This window comes from Mixophyes fleayi, chromosome 4, assembly GCF_038048845.1.
Source record: "Mixophyes fleayi isolate aMixFle1 chromosome 4, aMixFle1.hap1, whole genome shotgun sequence".
Taxonomy (NCBI): Eukaryota; Metazoa; Chordata; class Amphibia; order Anura; family Limnodynastidae; genus Mixophyes; species Mixophyes fleayi.
The window spans coordinates 329,160,167-329,176,665 of record NC_134405.1 but is presented as its reverse complement, the minus strand read 5'-3'; the positions used below and the strand labels follow the sequence as shown (position 1 = coordinate 329,176,665).

The window sequence follows — 16,499 nt, the reverse complement described above, 5'->3', positions numbered from 1 at the left end:
TCTGTCCGACGGTCCTGCCTCGCCGTCTGTCCGACGGTCCTGCCTCGCCGTCTGTCCGACGGTCCTGCCTCGCCGCTCCTTGACGGCCGTCTGTCTCTTACCTAACCGGTCCTGTCTGTCCTACTTTCACTCTCCTTATCGTCTCCTATATAATCCACAGCTATATCTCTTTCCTTCCTGTTCTGTTTCTCTAGTGTCAGTTTGTGTTGTTGCTTTTTCTCAGTTGTTGTCTCTTATTCTCTGCTGCTGTCTTGTTCCTTCCCAATCACTGTCCTTTTTTTTTTCTCTCTGTACTGTCTCTTTTCTCCTGTTGTCTTTTATTCATAACTACTGTCTCTTATGTCACCCTGAGTCTCTTGTTCTGGGGTATCTATCTCCCATCTCCACCTTTTCCTGATTGCTCCGCTTTAAGATCAGTCTTTCCCACATCTTCATTTCCGTATTTTTGGTAGGAAAAGGTGCCATGACTCATGGAAACAAACGATCGGGTTTCAGACTTGGGGTGTTTGTCTGGATTTGTGGTTCCGCTACGTAACTGTCTGGGTTTATTCTTCAGTAATGGCCTGTTAACCCCATCACTGCTGGGTGGGCCAGGAAGATAATACAGAGCTAGTAAGTTTGCAAGAAGACTGTTGACTGTTAGGGGTTAAGACTCTTCAGCTGGAACCACAATCACAGGTCCTGGCTGCCAAGTCATCCCCCAGATTCTTGTAATAACTGCTGGCAGAGTTTGTGCACTTCAAATACTAACTCGTTCCTTGTTTTTAAATAACAGTAACAGTGTTCTGCTGGATCAGAAGAATACACATTTATATCTAGTTATATTAGGTGCGAATGATACTGTATGCCGCAATAATATAGGGACAGTGGCGCATATAACAAACATGCAGATCCTGTAAGAAATTATATGCGGGTACAGCGTTCACCCTCGGTCATTGCTGGTCTAACTAACCCCAATGCTTTTTGGTCTTTATGCTTTGGAATCCGGAGAATTTTAAAGGTGATCTGTACTGTTAGGCTAAATACACAATGGTGGTACAAGTCTATGTTCAGGATTCCATTCTAAAGCCAGCTTGGTGCATGTAGGCCAGACCTCCCAACCGAACCGATTTAGGTGGGACAGTCCAGATTTGACGGCTCTGTTCCACCATCCTGACCTGGGACATCTTTGTCACGGTTGGGAAATTTGGGAGGTATATTGTCTGCTCACTGCGGTGAACGGGTGACCTTCGCACAGTAATGGAAGTGTTTGGAGGACAATATGGGGCAGCCAATCACTTCAAAATCGCTAGGCACGCCTCGGGTGTGTGGCTATGTCCAGTCGTGACGTGTCAGAACCTGCCCATTCGAGCTTACAGTCTAAATTCCCTACTACACACAGCAGCCAGTTAATCTGCCAGTGAAGGTTTTGGAGTGTGGGAGGAAACCGGAACACCCGGAGGAAGCCCACACAACATATAAACACCACCCTGTTCTGATTCAAACACAGAACTCCAGTGCTGTGAGCCAGCAATGCTAACCACTTTGCTGCATTTAAACGCATATTTTACGTATACATAAACCCTGTGCTATTTATATGCATTTCTTCCTAGCATTTTTTTTTTTTTTTTCAAACAGCAGTGTGTACATAGTCTGAGGCTGTCAGATACACGCAGACCCCATAACTCTTCATTTTGAAAATCCTTCAGACTCTTTAACACCTGCAGAATAGAGGGTGCTAAGAACTTGTCTTTTAAGTTATGTAAAATAAATCATACTTGCCTACTCTCGGAAACTTGTTTCCGGGTGCGGGGCGTGACTAGGGGGCGGGGCGCGGCCAAACGCGTTATTTTGGTCCCGCCCCTCCGCAACGGAAATGACTGTTTTCGCGGGGTGGGACCAAAATGGCGCGATTCTCTGTGAATCGCGCCATTTTAACAAGGGAATTCCGGGATGCGGGCGAAATGCCAACTCTCGCTGGAGTCTGGGAGACTGACTTGAATTTCGGGAGTCTCACGGATTTTCCGGGAGAGTTGGCAAGTATGAAATAAATATCTAAACTTTCATTATTTAAATTGTGTAGATATTTACTAAGGTCATTGTTCAGCAGATGACCGGGTACGTGGGTCCATTCAATCTGCAAATTATTAATCTAGAAAATAACTTAAACATAGAGCAACTGGGTGTTACAGGTTTATGAATTGACACAGGGAGTACTTGTAAGAAACTTGCACCCCAGAGACAGAATAAGGGGGGGGGGGAGTTAGCCCTTCCCAAGCATTGCTACATGTGTGTTTGCACAGTCTATTCACACTGATGGGTGGCTGGTTCACAGAGAGGGCATCTCCTCACTGTATGTAGTGTACACACAATGCGTGTTTGTACTGTGAGGCTGCCCATAGAGATCTGCTGCTATTTACTGTGTAGGGGGGTGGACACCATCCTGTCTGGCCCTCTGTAACCGGAGACCTGCAGTATATGAGAATACAGCCTGTTTAGTTACTGGACAGTATGCAGCTGAAGTGCCTCATCACCTCACATGTTCCTGGTGAATTTATACGACTATATTAGGTCAGCACACAAAATGGCTGCCTCCACTCTCGGGGACAGGGCTTCCTGGGGTCTGGCCATAGACAAGAGGCACAGTTAGCAACTCTGCATTAGTAACCATTTTTCATAGAGCAGCTTTTTATATTTATTTTTCAATTTTTTTTTTATAATTATTTGTAGGAGGTCCTCTGCCTGTGTATTGCAGGGTCCCCCTTCCCCCCCCCGGGTGCAGCCATAGTGGTGTATATAACATTACTGGAGACCTTCCTGTTTACACTGTGCTGGGCTAGTAAAAGGTTTGCTGGGGTCTTAGCAGGAGGTCTTGGTTGACTCCCAGGTGCCCAGTTTATACAGACCTCCCCTTTCACTTATAAACAAACCATAAACAAACGACCATATTGGCTTTTCTCACTAGCTGCATGGGAATGTGTTGTTTTGTAACTGTTACCCGGACACAATGACATCTCCATCGTGAGGGGGAACTAAAAATTGTGCCCCCCCCCCCCCCCCCCCCCCCACACACACACACACACACACACACAGATACCTCCCAACTTGTCCCTCTGACTGATTCAGCACCAATTGTGTAATAGCACATAAATTGTATATTATCCTGCAATGTGGTGTTTGTGACTTTATGTAGTATGTTTTTCTTTATTTATTAAATATGTATGTCTTTGGGAAGTTGAATTGTTGGGTGATAAACTCTGCCACAAAAACATAAATATAGTAGAGAATACATAATACAGTACATATACACTTATACTTTTATTTTGGCTTGTAAGCACAGAAAGCAAAAAAAAAAAAAGCAGCAAAAAAAGACTGATTATACAACAGCAGACAGAAATTTGAACAGTGAGGCTTCATCAGGAAGCCAGAAAAGAAATTGCAGTAATTCACAGATTTAAAGATAAACATAGGTTACATTTAAAAAAAAAAAAAAAAAAACACACACCATATACTGATATGGGGCATCCTCTCTGGAAACTTATTGTCCATAAAGTTCTGAAAAAACACAAAGGGGAGGAGGGGGTGGGTTAAATATCCTCCTACAATCACTGTGAGGAGCTCTGCTAAACAAAGGTAGTGTGCGAAAAGAAAAGAGTGGTTCTAGGTAATTAACAAACAGTTGCAAGTATGTAATTTTGTTGGTAAAAGCAATGTTGTTGTCTGTCTTTAGATTGCTTGTCCCAGTCTGCATTAATGTGGTTGCTCTCTGCACCTTGCCATCTGAATATGGACTGACTACCCCCCCCCCCCCCCCCCTCTGTTTCCTCCGCAGCCCTTCTCCGAGCTCCTCGACGACACTGCCCTGTTGGATGCCCTGGGACAGCTCATAGGGGACCCGTTCCTGACCGAGAAGTACGAAATGATGGAGGTAGAGAATCCCAGCTCTCCCTCCCCCATGATCAAGGCGGAGCACAGCTACTCTCTGTGTGGGGATTCGCGCCCTCAGTCCCCTTTTACCCACGGCTCTTCTGACGACAACTTTAGTGATGGTACGATGAGCGGGCAAAGTATGGGGTGAAATGGGGTCTTTACAAACATGTACACGTAAACATGTGTATGACACTTAGAAATGCAGCTGACTCATGGAAAAAAAAATACACGTATGTGTATTACGTGTGTGTGTGAGGCAGTACCTCATGACACGCCTCGGTAACGTCACATGTTCCTAGTGACCTGATGGGCTACATTTTTAGGCCACAATATGGCTGCCATCACCAGTGTCTCACCCTATTCACTGGATAGTAGTTCCGTTAGCAAAATGGCTGCCTCAAATATAAATGGCTGACAACCCGATATCCACTATGCTATATAAGATATCCTTTTATGGCCTGTTAAGAAGCCACATTCACATGCCGTTGTCTTAGTAAGTTGCCAACCAGTTTCCATAGGCTGTCCCCGTTCTTAGAGCTTTATCTGTGGACATTTTTTTTTTTTTACATTTTTTCCCTCAAAATGTCCCTATTTTTTCCCCCCAATATTGACCGCAAGACTCAATTGGTCTCCTGCCCTTTTAAGATGTTCACCATCTGTTATTTTCTGGGCTTGATAAGTTAATAGTTGTATATGTATAAAGTTAAAAAGAAAATGTTATCAAATTGAGAAATGGTGACGTGATGGGAATTGCTGTAGGGTCTGTATTGCAACCACTGGCTTACCGGACAGGGAAACCTGAGGGGAGAGGTGTAACTGGCCTGTCCTAGTTTTGCGATGAACGGGTCGGGTAACAATGTGTGTAATTTATAAAGGAAGCTTCCTTGATTGTATAACGGTCTTATATAGGGTTAATGTTCCTGTCTCCTCTCACCCCCTCCTACGCCGAGATTATTAGACAACGTGAGCATTCACGATCCAGGCAAGGGTTAAAGTCTACTTTAAGGCAAAGAAAAGACCCGGAAGCCATAAGGTGTTATGTTCTGCTGATGTCAGACCTCGCACCCCTACAGGGCAATTGCTTTAATCCTTCCTTGCTGGATGACAGGACCTTCGCTCTTTGTCATGTAGCAATATAGACTAATGACATTATATAGGTCAGAAATGCCGTCATTCGTGATTTCACAACGGCTGCTGCTTATTATGCATTGTTTGGGGATTGAGAGATAAGACCGTCTTCTTTAATAAACTTTTCTAAATGAAAGGGCTGCATGCTCCACTTTGATGTAGGCTGAAATCTCCTCCTCTTTAGGGACAGTTATAGGTTTCCACTTTTACAGTACGTGTGGTTTAAGTACTAACATTGTTTTTGGGTGCAGCAATTTTCATTAGCCCATAGCAACCAATCGGCCACTTGCTTTCATTTTCTAACTTGCACTTGACAGATAAAGGGCTAATTGCTGATTGGTTACTGTGGTTCAGGGCAAATGCTGCACCTGAATGCAGTCTTGGTGAATGAGCCCTACTGAATCTAGACCGGCTGAACAGTACAATTCTCAGCAGATACCAGCCGCAAAGTATCCTGTAACTGTGTCCCTCTGTGGCCCTTACAGACCAGTGGTGGTCTGTATCGTGGTCTGTTAGGTGTTTCACTCTCCACTTCCTGCTCAGTGTCAGGTCCCCAGGAGTTTGGCTCAGGTCAAAAATTAAAATAATTTTCACTGCTCTGTATTTTCCTTACAATAACAGTACTAGGTGTTGTGAGCTTATTACTCCATTGAGTTTGGAAATATTTCCACCTTCAAATCACGTTATAAGTTCACTGTCCCCGGTAGGAAACTATCCTGGAAATGAGGTGTGCAGGAGAAAACGTCTTCCCCTCTGGTTGCGTAAACAGCATAGATTTGCGATAGGTCGTGAGTATTTAAAGCTGCATTACCACTTAATCCCTAAATTTGACCAACCTCTTCCTTATCCTCCCTGGGGGCTGCTCCACACAGCTGCTTTTCCTGGGGCTCCTTGGAGGGAAGAAATAGTCAAATTTACCAATTAGGCCATAATGCAGCTTTAAGTCTAATTAAAAGAAAAAAAGAAAGGGGTGTAAATGTTCCTTGTATCTTGTGAATATTTGTTATCTCCCAAAATGGCCGCCTCCACGTTGTGTAGGAGACAGGTTGTGCTTTAAAAGCCCCTTGAAACTGCAGACTTATGAAAGTAGCCATATTGCTTGTTCTGTAGCTGGAGACTTCCATTCTATATTGTTATCGTCGGAGCATTGCCAAACCCTGTTTCACGTCTTTCTCACCCTGAACCTCTCCCTCCACAGGGGATCTCGCAGGTGATGACTGGTGCCTGGGAGGACAGCTCACTCCAACCAAAATTAAGATGGAAGTCCCTACTGAGGAGAGCCCGGGCCTTGCCCCTTCCGTCACACTGACGACCAGCACAGTAACGGCTCCCCTCGAGGTGGAAGCCCTGCCGGAGCCAGAGCAGGTGAGCCCCAACATATGTCTATAGATACCTATTGCACTAGGTCAGGCCTCTTATCTGAAACGCTGTACGAAGACCATACAAGATTTCTTGTGTGTAAAGTCCTCCAGATTGCGTTCTCCGGTCCATTTCCTTATACATAGTGCACTTGTTTCATTCCAGCATAAGCCTCTGACCCCAAAGTCCATGCCGCAGATCAAACTGGAGCCCCACGAAGTGGATCAGTTCCTGAACTTGTGTCCAAAAGAAGGTGAGCTCCTCCCTATGTACCAGAAGCTGTATCTCGCCCCGTCATGTGATACGTTGCTGTGTTTTTCTTGTTACGGTTCATTGTTCGCTTTAGTTTTCTTTGTGTTTTGTTGTTGTCATGGTCACAATTTTTGCTTTTGTCCCCTCGTCCAGCTGCCTCATCTGATAGCCTACAACTGCCCCCTACTCCTCCCAGCAGCCATGGGAGTGATTCTGAAGGAGGCCAGAGCCCCAGCAGGTCCCTCCCACCCTCCAGCCCCGTCCAATCACAATCCGGGAACAAAATGACAGCTCGCAGCCCCTCCGCTCTCTCTAACTCACCCCTGCTGACTGCCCCGCACGTAAGTCTCTTTCGCTATATGTCATGTTAGTTTAATTTAGTCTTTTTAGTAGAGGGGCTTGCTGACTACTGCTGTCCTACCAGCGTCTCTGAATTCTAAGCAGAGGACTTAAGTGGGATCTCCGCTTCACTTATCCCCCTCCCATCCCAATAATAGTACTTTGGTCTTGGTCCCTCCTCGTGGTCTCTCATCATCTCTCTATTCAGCAGGCTCCCGTCACGCCAACATTGCCGAGGCTTCTACTAATCGCCTTTGGTGCTGGTTGGGCCTCTCCATAGCGGGAGGGATCTTACACCGCGGCTCGTATCTCTGATGTTACGGAGAGAGCTGAACATCTCCGAAGGTCCTATCTATGTGTGAATGGTGGGGGAACAACACCGAAGTACGATTATTGCAGGAACAGGCAACCTAATAGGCTTCAGGGCCCCATCGTGCCCTCTAACCTTCAAGTGGGCCGACATTACCCATCATCTCCAAAATAAGTTATACTTGGAGGACCGCATGTGACCCTAGGGCGATCTAATGCCCATCACTATATTATTGGGAAGAGAGGGGGTTTAGTGCAGGGTTCATATACGTGAAAAACCCCCTTTATAATAACTTGGTTCTAGTAACACACAACAACCAATCAGGTATGTGCTCTAATTATTATACTGCCTACTATATCGATGAAAGCTCATATCTGGTTGCTATGGGTTACACACCGGAGTGCAGCTTGCACCAAGTTACTAATTAAGATTTCCACAACTAGAATACAGAAGTTATCGCTCACTGCTATAAACTGTTCTAGATGAACTCATCACAGATTGGAAGATAAATTTCAGTCTATTCTACAGCAGTTAATGGTCGTTCTGTGAGTCACTATCCAGCATCTACACCCATTACTTCATCCCAGGGCACAATCCACCTATTCATCACTTGCACTGACTCACTCTCCAGCCCAATAGTTTAACACTTTCCCCTGCAACGTTTTCACATCGGAGAAAGATATTCTGTGAATGTATGTCTGGATATACCGGTTTACATAGTTTTACATAGAAGCATTTTCTCAACAAATAAGTCCTAGGGGTAAACTTGCCTTTACAAGCCATGGCCGCTTTAAGTTTTCCCTGCAAAGTCGCCAATTTCCGGCGACTTTCAGAAATCGGAACTTGATACATTTAACCTCTAGTGTCTGTGAATTCAGTTGTTCTTAATTGTTTAGAAAACAGAATTGAATACAGCGGTATGCAGATATATGAGGATATATAATATAAAGTGTCAGGCTATCAGGAAATACTTAGATAGAGAAAAAGAGCAAACACCACCCCCTACAGGCAGAGTATAGGTATTGCATGAAATCTTTAGGTCTCTACAGATAGTCTATAGGTATTGCCTTCTATAAAAAAGGGACTTATAATATTGACAAAGTTGAGGAGAGTAATAGATATAACGGTATTGGGACTAAAATGTTAATCCTGGTGAAGACGTATTTTTTTTGCTAGACTTCCTAGGTCAATGGAAACAGTCAGCCGTTTGGTCTGAAATTGCTGATAACGCAGAACAACAGCTTGCTGTTCGCTGATAACCAAATAAATGTTACAATTTATTTTTGTAGAATATTCAGTCTTCAGTGAAATGTTTAGCCCTGCTCCCCTATATGGTGTCATAACTGTACAGACAAATCCAGCTTTAGCTATTTAAATGTTATGTATTGTGGTTATAATACTGTATTTAGATCTACAACAGACTTTGTCATTTATACTGCTAACCTGTCTTATTAACCTAATGTTCTGCAGAAGCTGCAGGGAACTGGACCCCTGATCCTGACTGATGAAGAGAAAAGGACCCTCGTAGCTGAAGGATACCCCATACCCACTAAACTGCCGCTCACTAAATCTGAAGAGAAGGCGCTGAAGAAAATCCGCAGGAAGATAAAAAACAAGGTGCGGGGCTGACAGTCGTCCTTGGCTTATCGCTTTCTGACATACTGTATGGCTGGCTCCCCCCGTAGGCTGGGGTTCTGGCCGCCAGCCCCTCTGGCTCCCCCCGTAGGCTGGGGGGTATGGCCGCCAGCCCGGCTGGCTCCCCCCGTAGGCTGGGGGGTATGGCTGCCAGCCCGGCTGGCTCCCCTCGTAGGCTGGGGGGTATGGCTGCCAGCCCGGCTGGCTCCCCCCGTAGGCTGGGGGGTATGGTTGTCAGTCCGGCTGGCCCCATTAAATTGGGGTCCTCTGAAAGTGAGTGACAGACAGGACGGATCCGTTTTATTCAGCCTTTTCCTTTTAAACATTAATAAACCCAAATGGACGTATAGCGATAATCTGCATGGCGTTCGTTCTGATACTTTCTGTACTCTACTTACTAATATACAAGTTATATAACTTTAGGACAGGGTAATCCACTTGAACTGGGATCACTCAATACCTGAATCTTTCTTCAGATCTCAGCCCAGGAAAGCCGCAGAAAGAAAAAGGAATATATGGACAGCCTGGAGAAAAGGTAAATATGGGCCCAGACTTGTCTCCTGCCTCTAATCTCTAACTAAGAACTGTAACTTGCTGGTTCAATTGTGCATTAAGAATTCCCTTTATATTACAGTAGTCAATTGTCTCTCTTTTTTTTTTTTTTTTTGCCTGTGGTATACTATGCAAATGAAGAGGACACCCAGCAGACACTTTAATGGTTTAAATAGACAACTGGCCCCTGTCACTTTAGCTTTGAGAGTAATTTAAAGGTTCAGATTTATTTTTCACAGCTACTCGGACAAAATCCCCCCCCCGTTCTCTGCCTCACACACTGTCTTTCTTGCTGCAGGGTTGAGAACTGTTCTTCAGAAAACGGCGACCTGCGAAAAAAGGTGGAAGTGTTGGAAACCACTAACAGGTGAGAAGATCCACCCAGACTTCCAGTTACCGTATTCTAAATGGAACTTTAGTCAATAGATCTAATTTATGTAAAGTTGTTTTATTTAGTCTATGTTCTGTAAACAGCATTTTTTCAGTCTGTTTTAACTATTACAGTGATCCATACAAATCATGAAAGGACTATCGATGAACATGGGTGCTGTAACCCATAGCGACCAATCAGACGCCTGCTTTTAGTAGTCTATGTTGCTTTAGACCAATCCAAGCTGTTTGCTGATTGGCTGCTATGGGTACATGCAGAAAGCTCCTATTGATCTAGAAGTTTCCATTTGGCTCCTGAATAATACATTTTCTAGCAATTCCCTTTTATTAGAATATCTGCAGGAGGAACAGAACTCCGTTTCCACCTTTTTATTTTTCTTTCCCACCCTCAGGACCCTCTTGCAGCAGCTACAACGCCTCCAGGCAATGGTGGCAGGCAAAGTTTCCCGCTCCTACAAAGTCGCCAGCACCCAAACTGGTACCTGTCTCATGGTGAGTGCTGGACTCCTGGTCCTATTTAGCGTACATGTTACCTGAGCACACTGGAGGCAGCCATTTTTGTTATGGGCTCCGCCAAGGCTCAGCCTATCCGTTCATTAGGAACTAGTGACATCACTGAGGATTAAGGCTCTTTGTGTTAACGTCCAGTTGCGATTCCCACAATTATCTGTGTCAGACACTTAGACTAATTCGCCTGAGCATTGGGCTTGTGACACGAACTTGAAAGACGACTGACTGGCATAATTACGTTGTCTCAACCTTTCATTTGTGTAAAGGATTAATTTACGCTGGTTCTTTTCCTCGCTATGGTTTCCATTACATTGATTATTCATTTATCTGGACCATTCTAAATATAATGTAACCGGATCTGTCAATGACTCATGGTTTCATTGTACTCTGTGTCTCATTAGTGCTCTAATTATAACAGGTCTATAGCAAAATCTTCCTATCGTACACATTGTGCCAGTATTCATGAGTCTTTATCGATTATATGGAACTCGTAGATCTGTGTGTGTGTGTGTTAGGGAATTTAGACTGTAAGCCCCAATGGGGCAGGGACTGATGTGAGTGAGTTCTCTGTACAGCGCTGCGGAATTAGTGGCGCTATATAAATAAATGATGATGATTGTTACCCCACATTCTCAGGAATATTGTTTTGTCCCACAAAACAGTAGCCACCAGGGCCGTAACTAGGGCTGTGCCACAGGGGCGATCGCCCAGGGCGCAACACTGAAAGGGGCGCAATTTAGGAATATTTTAGGTTCATTTGGTTAAAATTGAGGGTTAGGGGGGCGGCATTTGTCTTTATCGCCCCAGGCGCTAGAATTCTAAGTTACGGCTCTGGTAGACACCAATGTGTTTATGGTGCCTTTACTCGCAAAATTAGAAAAATGTGGTCCTATAATTCCAATTTCACATCAAGAGGGACCCCACAACTAGACAGTTTGCACAGATTAGAGATGGGTTATTCACAACACAGATTAATAATTAAAGGCCAACATTTCATTTATTTAAAATAAGAAAAACTGCTCCTAAATATATTTTTAGATAAATATTTTCTTAACCAGATAATTAAGTAGAATTTTGGATTTAGTTCGATTACCCTGTAAATAGTTGTTAAGAGACCATTGACACCAGTTATTAATTAAATGGACCTATCGTCGGTGGAGGAAGCCTTGTTGTATACAGAGCCAATATTTCTGGAAATTATTGTTGATGAGCGTTGCACCTCAGTGATGTCACTGGTTATTAGTGAATTGATAGAAAGCGTATGAATATTGTCTCGGTCCACAAAAACCAAGTATAGGTTGGGTTTGTTCTTGTTAAATAGTGAGAGAGGTGAATTGTCCTTTACTTTCCTTAATCTGTTGTTGCCTCTTGTGCTCCCCCAGGTGGTGGTACTGTGCTTTGCAGTCATTTTTGGTAGCTTCACACAGACGTTTGACCGCTACCCATCAGCAACCAAGACAGTTCAAGAGCAGAGCCGCCATTCGATACCGGAATCCTATGCAGCATCGATAGGTAAGTGAGACGGTATAATAGTACATTCATGCCCCCTACTTGTAGTGTTAGACCAGTCACTGACTGCTGCGGTCTCTCCTAGTGCGTTCCAGGAATCTCCTGATCTTCGAGGAGCATCATGGGTGGGAAGAGTTGCATAGCTCTGCCGTGACTGTGGAAACTCGTGACACCTGGGAGAGGAGCGCCGAGATAATCTCTCAGCACCACACGTCTGCTCTAGAGGAGCTCAGCCGCTCCCAGGACAAATCGCACGTGATGTCTAATGACAGCAGCCGGGACGGTGCAGTACGGCACAGGTGAGGGATGCAGGGTACACAAATTCTAATTGGAAAGCAGAGAGAAGATAAGTAAAATAGGAATGTGCAGTATCACAAAGATTAGTGACAAAAGTAAAAAATAAAGTGTAAAAAAGGAGACAAGATAAGTGGAATAGAGAGGTGCGTAGAGATGCATGTAACACAAAATTTAGTGGGTGAGATGCAGTACGGCATAGGTGAGGGAGGGATGTAGGTAGTACAGGAATTAGTAGAAGAGATGCCGTATAGCAGAGATGAGGGATGTAGGTAGCAGAGGATTTAGTAGAAGAGATGCCGTATAGCAGAGATGAGGGATGTAGGTAGCAGAGGATTTAGTAGAAGAGATGCCGTATAGCAGAGATGAGGGATGTAGGTAGCAGAGGATTTAGTAGAAGAGATGCCGTATAGCAGAGATGAGGGATGTAGGTAGCAGAGGATTTAGTAGAAGAGATGCCGTATAGCAGAGATGAGGGATGTAGGTAGCAGAGGATTTAGTAGAAGAGATGCCGTATAGCAGAGATGAGGGATGTAGGTAGTGCAGGAATTAGTAGAAGAGATGCCGTATAGCAGAGATGAGGGATGTAGGTAGCAGAGGGTTTAGTAGAAGAGATGCCGTATAGCAGAGATGAGGGATGTAGGTAGCAGAGGATTTAGTAGAAGAGATGCCGTATAGCAGAGATGAGAGATGTAGGTAGCAGAGGATTTAGTAGAAGAGATGCCGTATAGCAGAGATGAGGGATGTAGGTAGCAGAGGATTTAGTAGAAGAGATGCCGTATAGCAGAGATGAGGGATGTAGGTAGCAGAGGGTTTAGTAGAAGAGATGCCGTATAGCAGAGATGAGGGATGTAGGTAGCAGAGGATTTAGTAGAAGAGATGCCGTATAGCAGAGATGAGGGATGTAGGTAGCAGAGGATTTAGTAGAAGAGATGCCGTATAGCAGAGATGAGAGATGTAGGTAGCAGAGGATTTAGTAGAAGAGATGCCGTATAGCAGAGATGAGGGATGTAGGTAGCAGAGGATTTAGTAGAAGAGATGCTGTATAGCAGAGATGAGGGATGTAGGTAGCAGAGGATTTAGTAGAAGAGATGCCGTATAGCAGAGATGAGGGATGTAGGTAGCAGAGGATTTAGTAGAAGAGATGCCGTATAGCAGAGATGAGGGATGTAGGTAGCAGAGGATTTAGTAGAAGAGATGCCGTATAGCAGAGATGAGGGATGTAGGTAGCAGAGGGTTTAGTAGAAGAGATGCCGTATAGCAGAGATGAGGGTTTAGTAGAAGAGATGCCGTATAGCAGAGATGAGGGATGTAGGTAGCAGAGGGTTTAGTAGAAGAGATGCCGTATAGCAGAGATGAGATGTAGGTAGCAGAGGGTTTAGTAGAAGAGATGCCGTATAGCAGAGATGAGGGATGTAGGTAGCAGAGGGTTTAGTAGAAGAGATGCCGTATAGCAGAGATGAGATGTAGGTAGCAGAGGATTTAGTAGAAGAGATGCCATATAGCAGAGATGAGGGATGTAGATAACACAATTAGTGAAAGGTGCAGTACAACATAGGTGAGGGATATGAGTGACACAAGATTTAGTGGGAAGTTTGCAGTACGGCAGATATCTGGAATGCAGGTAACTCAGTGGTGTGAGAAGTAATTGGATTAATAGACAGGAGCAGTAGGGTGAAGGATATGGATACGCGATATTCAGTGGGATAGAGGAGGATCGAGAAAGGATTAAGTCTTATTTATTTATCATCTACACAACACTATTTACCAGGTTTATATATTTTATTCTTTTTCTGTTTTCAGGTTCAGTTCGGATTTTGGTCAAAATGAGACGACGAAAATAATAGAACTAGACAGAAGAGTAAACGCTACTTCCTAATTGTATATTTTCTTCGCTTACCGTTTCCTTAAAACCCTGTTTCCCAAACTGACGCAGCCACCCCTCAAGTTCCCATCCTGAGACGGCCCTTTGGACTATGCCTCCCTTATCAGGTGGAGGAGGCTGGGACTCTAGACTTGATATTGGCAGATGATCCATGATAGAAGTGAGCAAGATTCTATGGAACACCCCCCCCCCCAGATTTCTTGGGCATCTGAAAGAGGAACCATCTAATAGTTCCTTCTCAAAAGGGGAAATTCGTTGAAACGTTAAAATTAAGACTCTATCTGTAATGCCTCTCTGGTTAACCCCTTGAAAGAAAGACCTGCGATGAAATGTGACCAAATCATTTGGGCTGGGAGGCTCGTTTCTTCTGCAGCCCTTTGCCAGACAATGCATATTATGATCAGAAAATTTGGGACGTGAAATGGACATATTTATGTGATGACTCTTTCAGTTCAAGATGAGCCAGGAATGTGTTGCAGACAGGACCCTGGAAGGGAAAATGTTAAAAAAAAAAAAAAAGGGAAATTCCTCTTCCTCTACAAAATGAAAGAGGAGAATTTATATACAAGATTTGGGTTTAAAGATTATTATCTTCATCCAGGCTTAGGCAATTTGCGGCTCTCTAGCTTTTTGAGTCCTGCTGGGATTTGTAGTTCCACAACAGCTAGGGGGCCACAGGTTGTTAACATTAACCCTAATCAGGTCCTTGACCCCATCTCTCCCCTCTTGCCCTGTATATGTAGTGCCTTATATCTGGATCATATTAGGACATTGTTGGCTCCCATCATCCAATTCCACCCCGCTCTATATGTGTTGAAAATTCTAAACGCCCTCCTGTTTGGAATTCCTCTCTCAATACAGTCCACTAAATTATGTTTCTTAATATTATATCCAGATGGTTTTTTTTCTTAATTTTATTATACAGTACTTGCTCCATTCCTCTCCACGTAGCCACTTAAATGTCCCTCCTGCTTTTGTAAATAGTATTTATTAGTTGTATTTGCTACTTTCGTTCATTATTGAAGCCCCAAGAGGGTGCGCGCCCTGCTGCAACTACTAACCTCTTGTCTCCGGTACAGTGCCTCGTACAATCTGATCATCAGGGCTACCGCCACTGAGAGCAACCACCTCTACCAAAGGTGCCGAGGCTGCACAATATAGCGCTCTGAATCCCATGATCCTTTGCAAGCCAGTGGCTGGCCAACGGCCAGCAGGGACTCTTGGAATTTGTCATTTTAAAAAACCGCTACAGAGGAACAAATTCACTGCAACGTATTACTTATTTTGTTTAAGTTTGGTCACTTGGAGCCTTAACTCTCAATCGTTGGTGTTGCTGACAGAACTGTCCTCAATCTTTTACTGCCTTGGCAGATCGCTAAAAAATGGGCCATGGATCTCGCACCTGGCACTGAAGGGGTACATTTATGTTCCATGTATGTTTATTGCTTCTCTCTCTATCTCTCTTTTTTTTTTTTTTTGGTATAATATTTTTTATAAAACATAAAATGCAAAAAATGTAATAAAAAAATAGCTGCATACTGGATGGAGAGTGATTATTTAATGGTATAATTAGGGTGAACTGTTGGAGATCAGGAGGGACAGCATCAACAAAGTGGGGCTCAGGCACTGTAAATACCGGGGCTTACAACCCTAAATAACTTCATGTCTGATGGGATTGGATTTTTACTGACCACTACTTTTTTTTTTTCTTAAAGCAGCAATTCCATGAAAAAATTCAGTTAATCACTGTGACAGGCTATAAGAGGAATGTTTGTATTTACCATTTTCCCTTGTTTTGTTTCTTAAGGCCGCTGTTAGTGATTTATGATTCTGGACTATCATGGCAATGGCATGGCACATTATGTAGTGAGCAGAGAGGCTTTGGAACCCCTATCTGAGCTCTCTCTTAGGCTGGGTACACACCTTAACTGTTTTACCAACGATTAAAAAAAAGAAGAAAAAAGTCCCGATCGCATAGCGATTCATGTGTACATACTAAACACATTTTACAAGATTTACAGTCAGATCTGTGCTCTTCATCTGTCCTAACCTTTGGCTGATAAGATGGTGACTCTGCACACTCCATAGAGATCTATGGACACCTCTGGCCCTGAGTGCATACACACTGCAGGATTGGAACGACATTGTTGAACAACATTTTTAGTCCGGTTTAAAGATCAAATGAATCCATACGATGGGCTTTGGAATGATGATCATTACAGCGTACACACTAATACAATTTCTGTCCGAATGGTCGTTTAGTGTGTGATTGGCCCCATGATTGGCTGAAAACCTTGTAGTGTGTACCCAGCCTTAACCTGTGACCTCCTCGTCCTCCCCCCTCTGCCATCACATGACCGGCTGAGAGCTGTGAGCCGGCGTCTGTGCAGCAGATCGTTTGTGTCTGGCAGCCATTTTTCTTTGCCA

The 16,499-nt window shown here is 44.0% G+C and overlaps 1 protein-coding gene across 1 annotated transcript in view; it reads left to right on the top strand.

Moving 5' to 3' along the window:
* CREB3L2 (cAMP responsive element binding protein 3 like 2) overlaps positions 1 to 15,613 on the top strand; it is a 39,999-nt gene extending 24,386 nt beyond the window's left edge. The window contains exons 2-12 of the mRNA XM_075210352.1: positions 3,812 to 4,028; positions 6,236 to 6,402; positions 6,562 to 6,649; positions 6,802 to 6,989; positions 8,768 to 8,914; positions 9,409 to 9,467; positions 9,783 to 9,851; positions 10,267 to 10,366; positions 11,767 to 11,896; positions 11,979 to 12,192; positions 13,991 to 15,613. Of these exons, the coding sequence (XP_075066453.1) occupies positions 3,812 to 4,028; positions 6,236 to 6,402; positions 6,562 to 6,649; positions 6,802 to 6,989; positions 8,768 to 8,914; positions 9,409 to 9,467; positions 9,783 to 9,851; positions 10,267 to 10,366; positions 11,767 to 11,896; positions 11,979 to 12,192; positions 13,991 to 14,066 (1,455 nt within the window). The 3' untranslated portion in view covers positions 14,067 to 15,613. The remainder of the gene's footprint in view (positions 1 to 3,811; positions 4,029 to 6,235; positions 6,403 to 6,561; positions 6,650 to 6,801; positions 6,990 to 8,767; positions 8,915 to 9,408; positions 9,468 to 9,782; positions 9,852 to 10,266; positions 10,367 to 11,766; positions 11,897 to 11,978; positions 12,193 to 13,990) is intronic.
* The last annotated feature ends 886 nt before the right edge of the window (positions 15,614 to 16,499 follow it).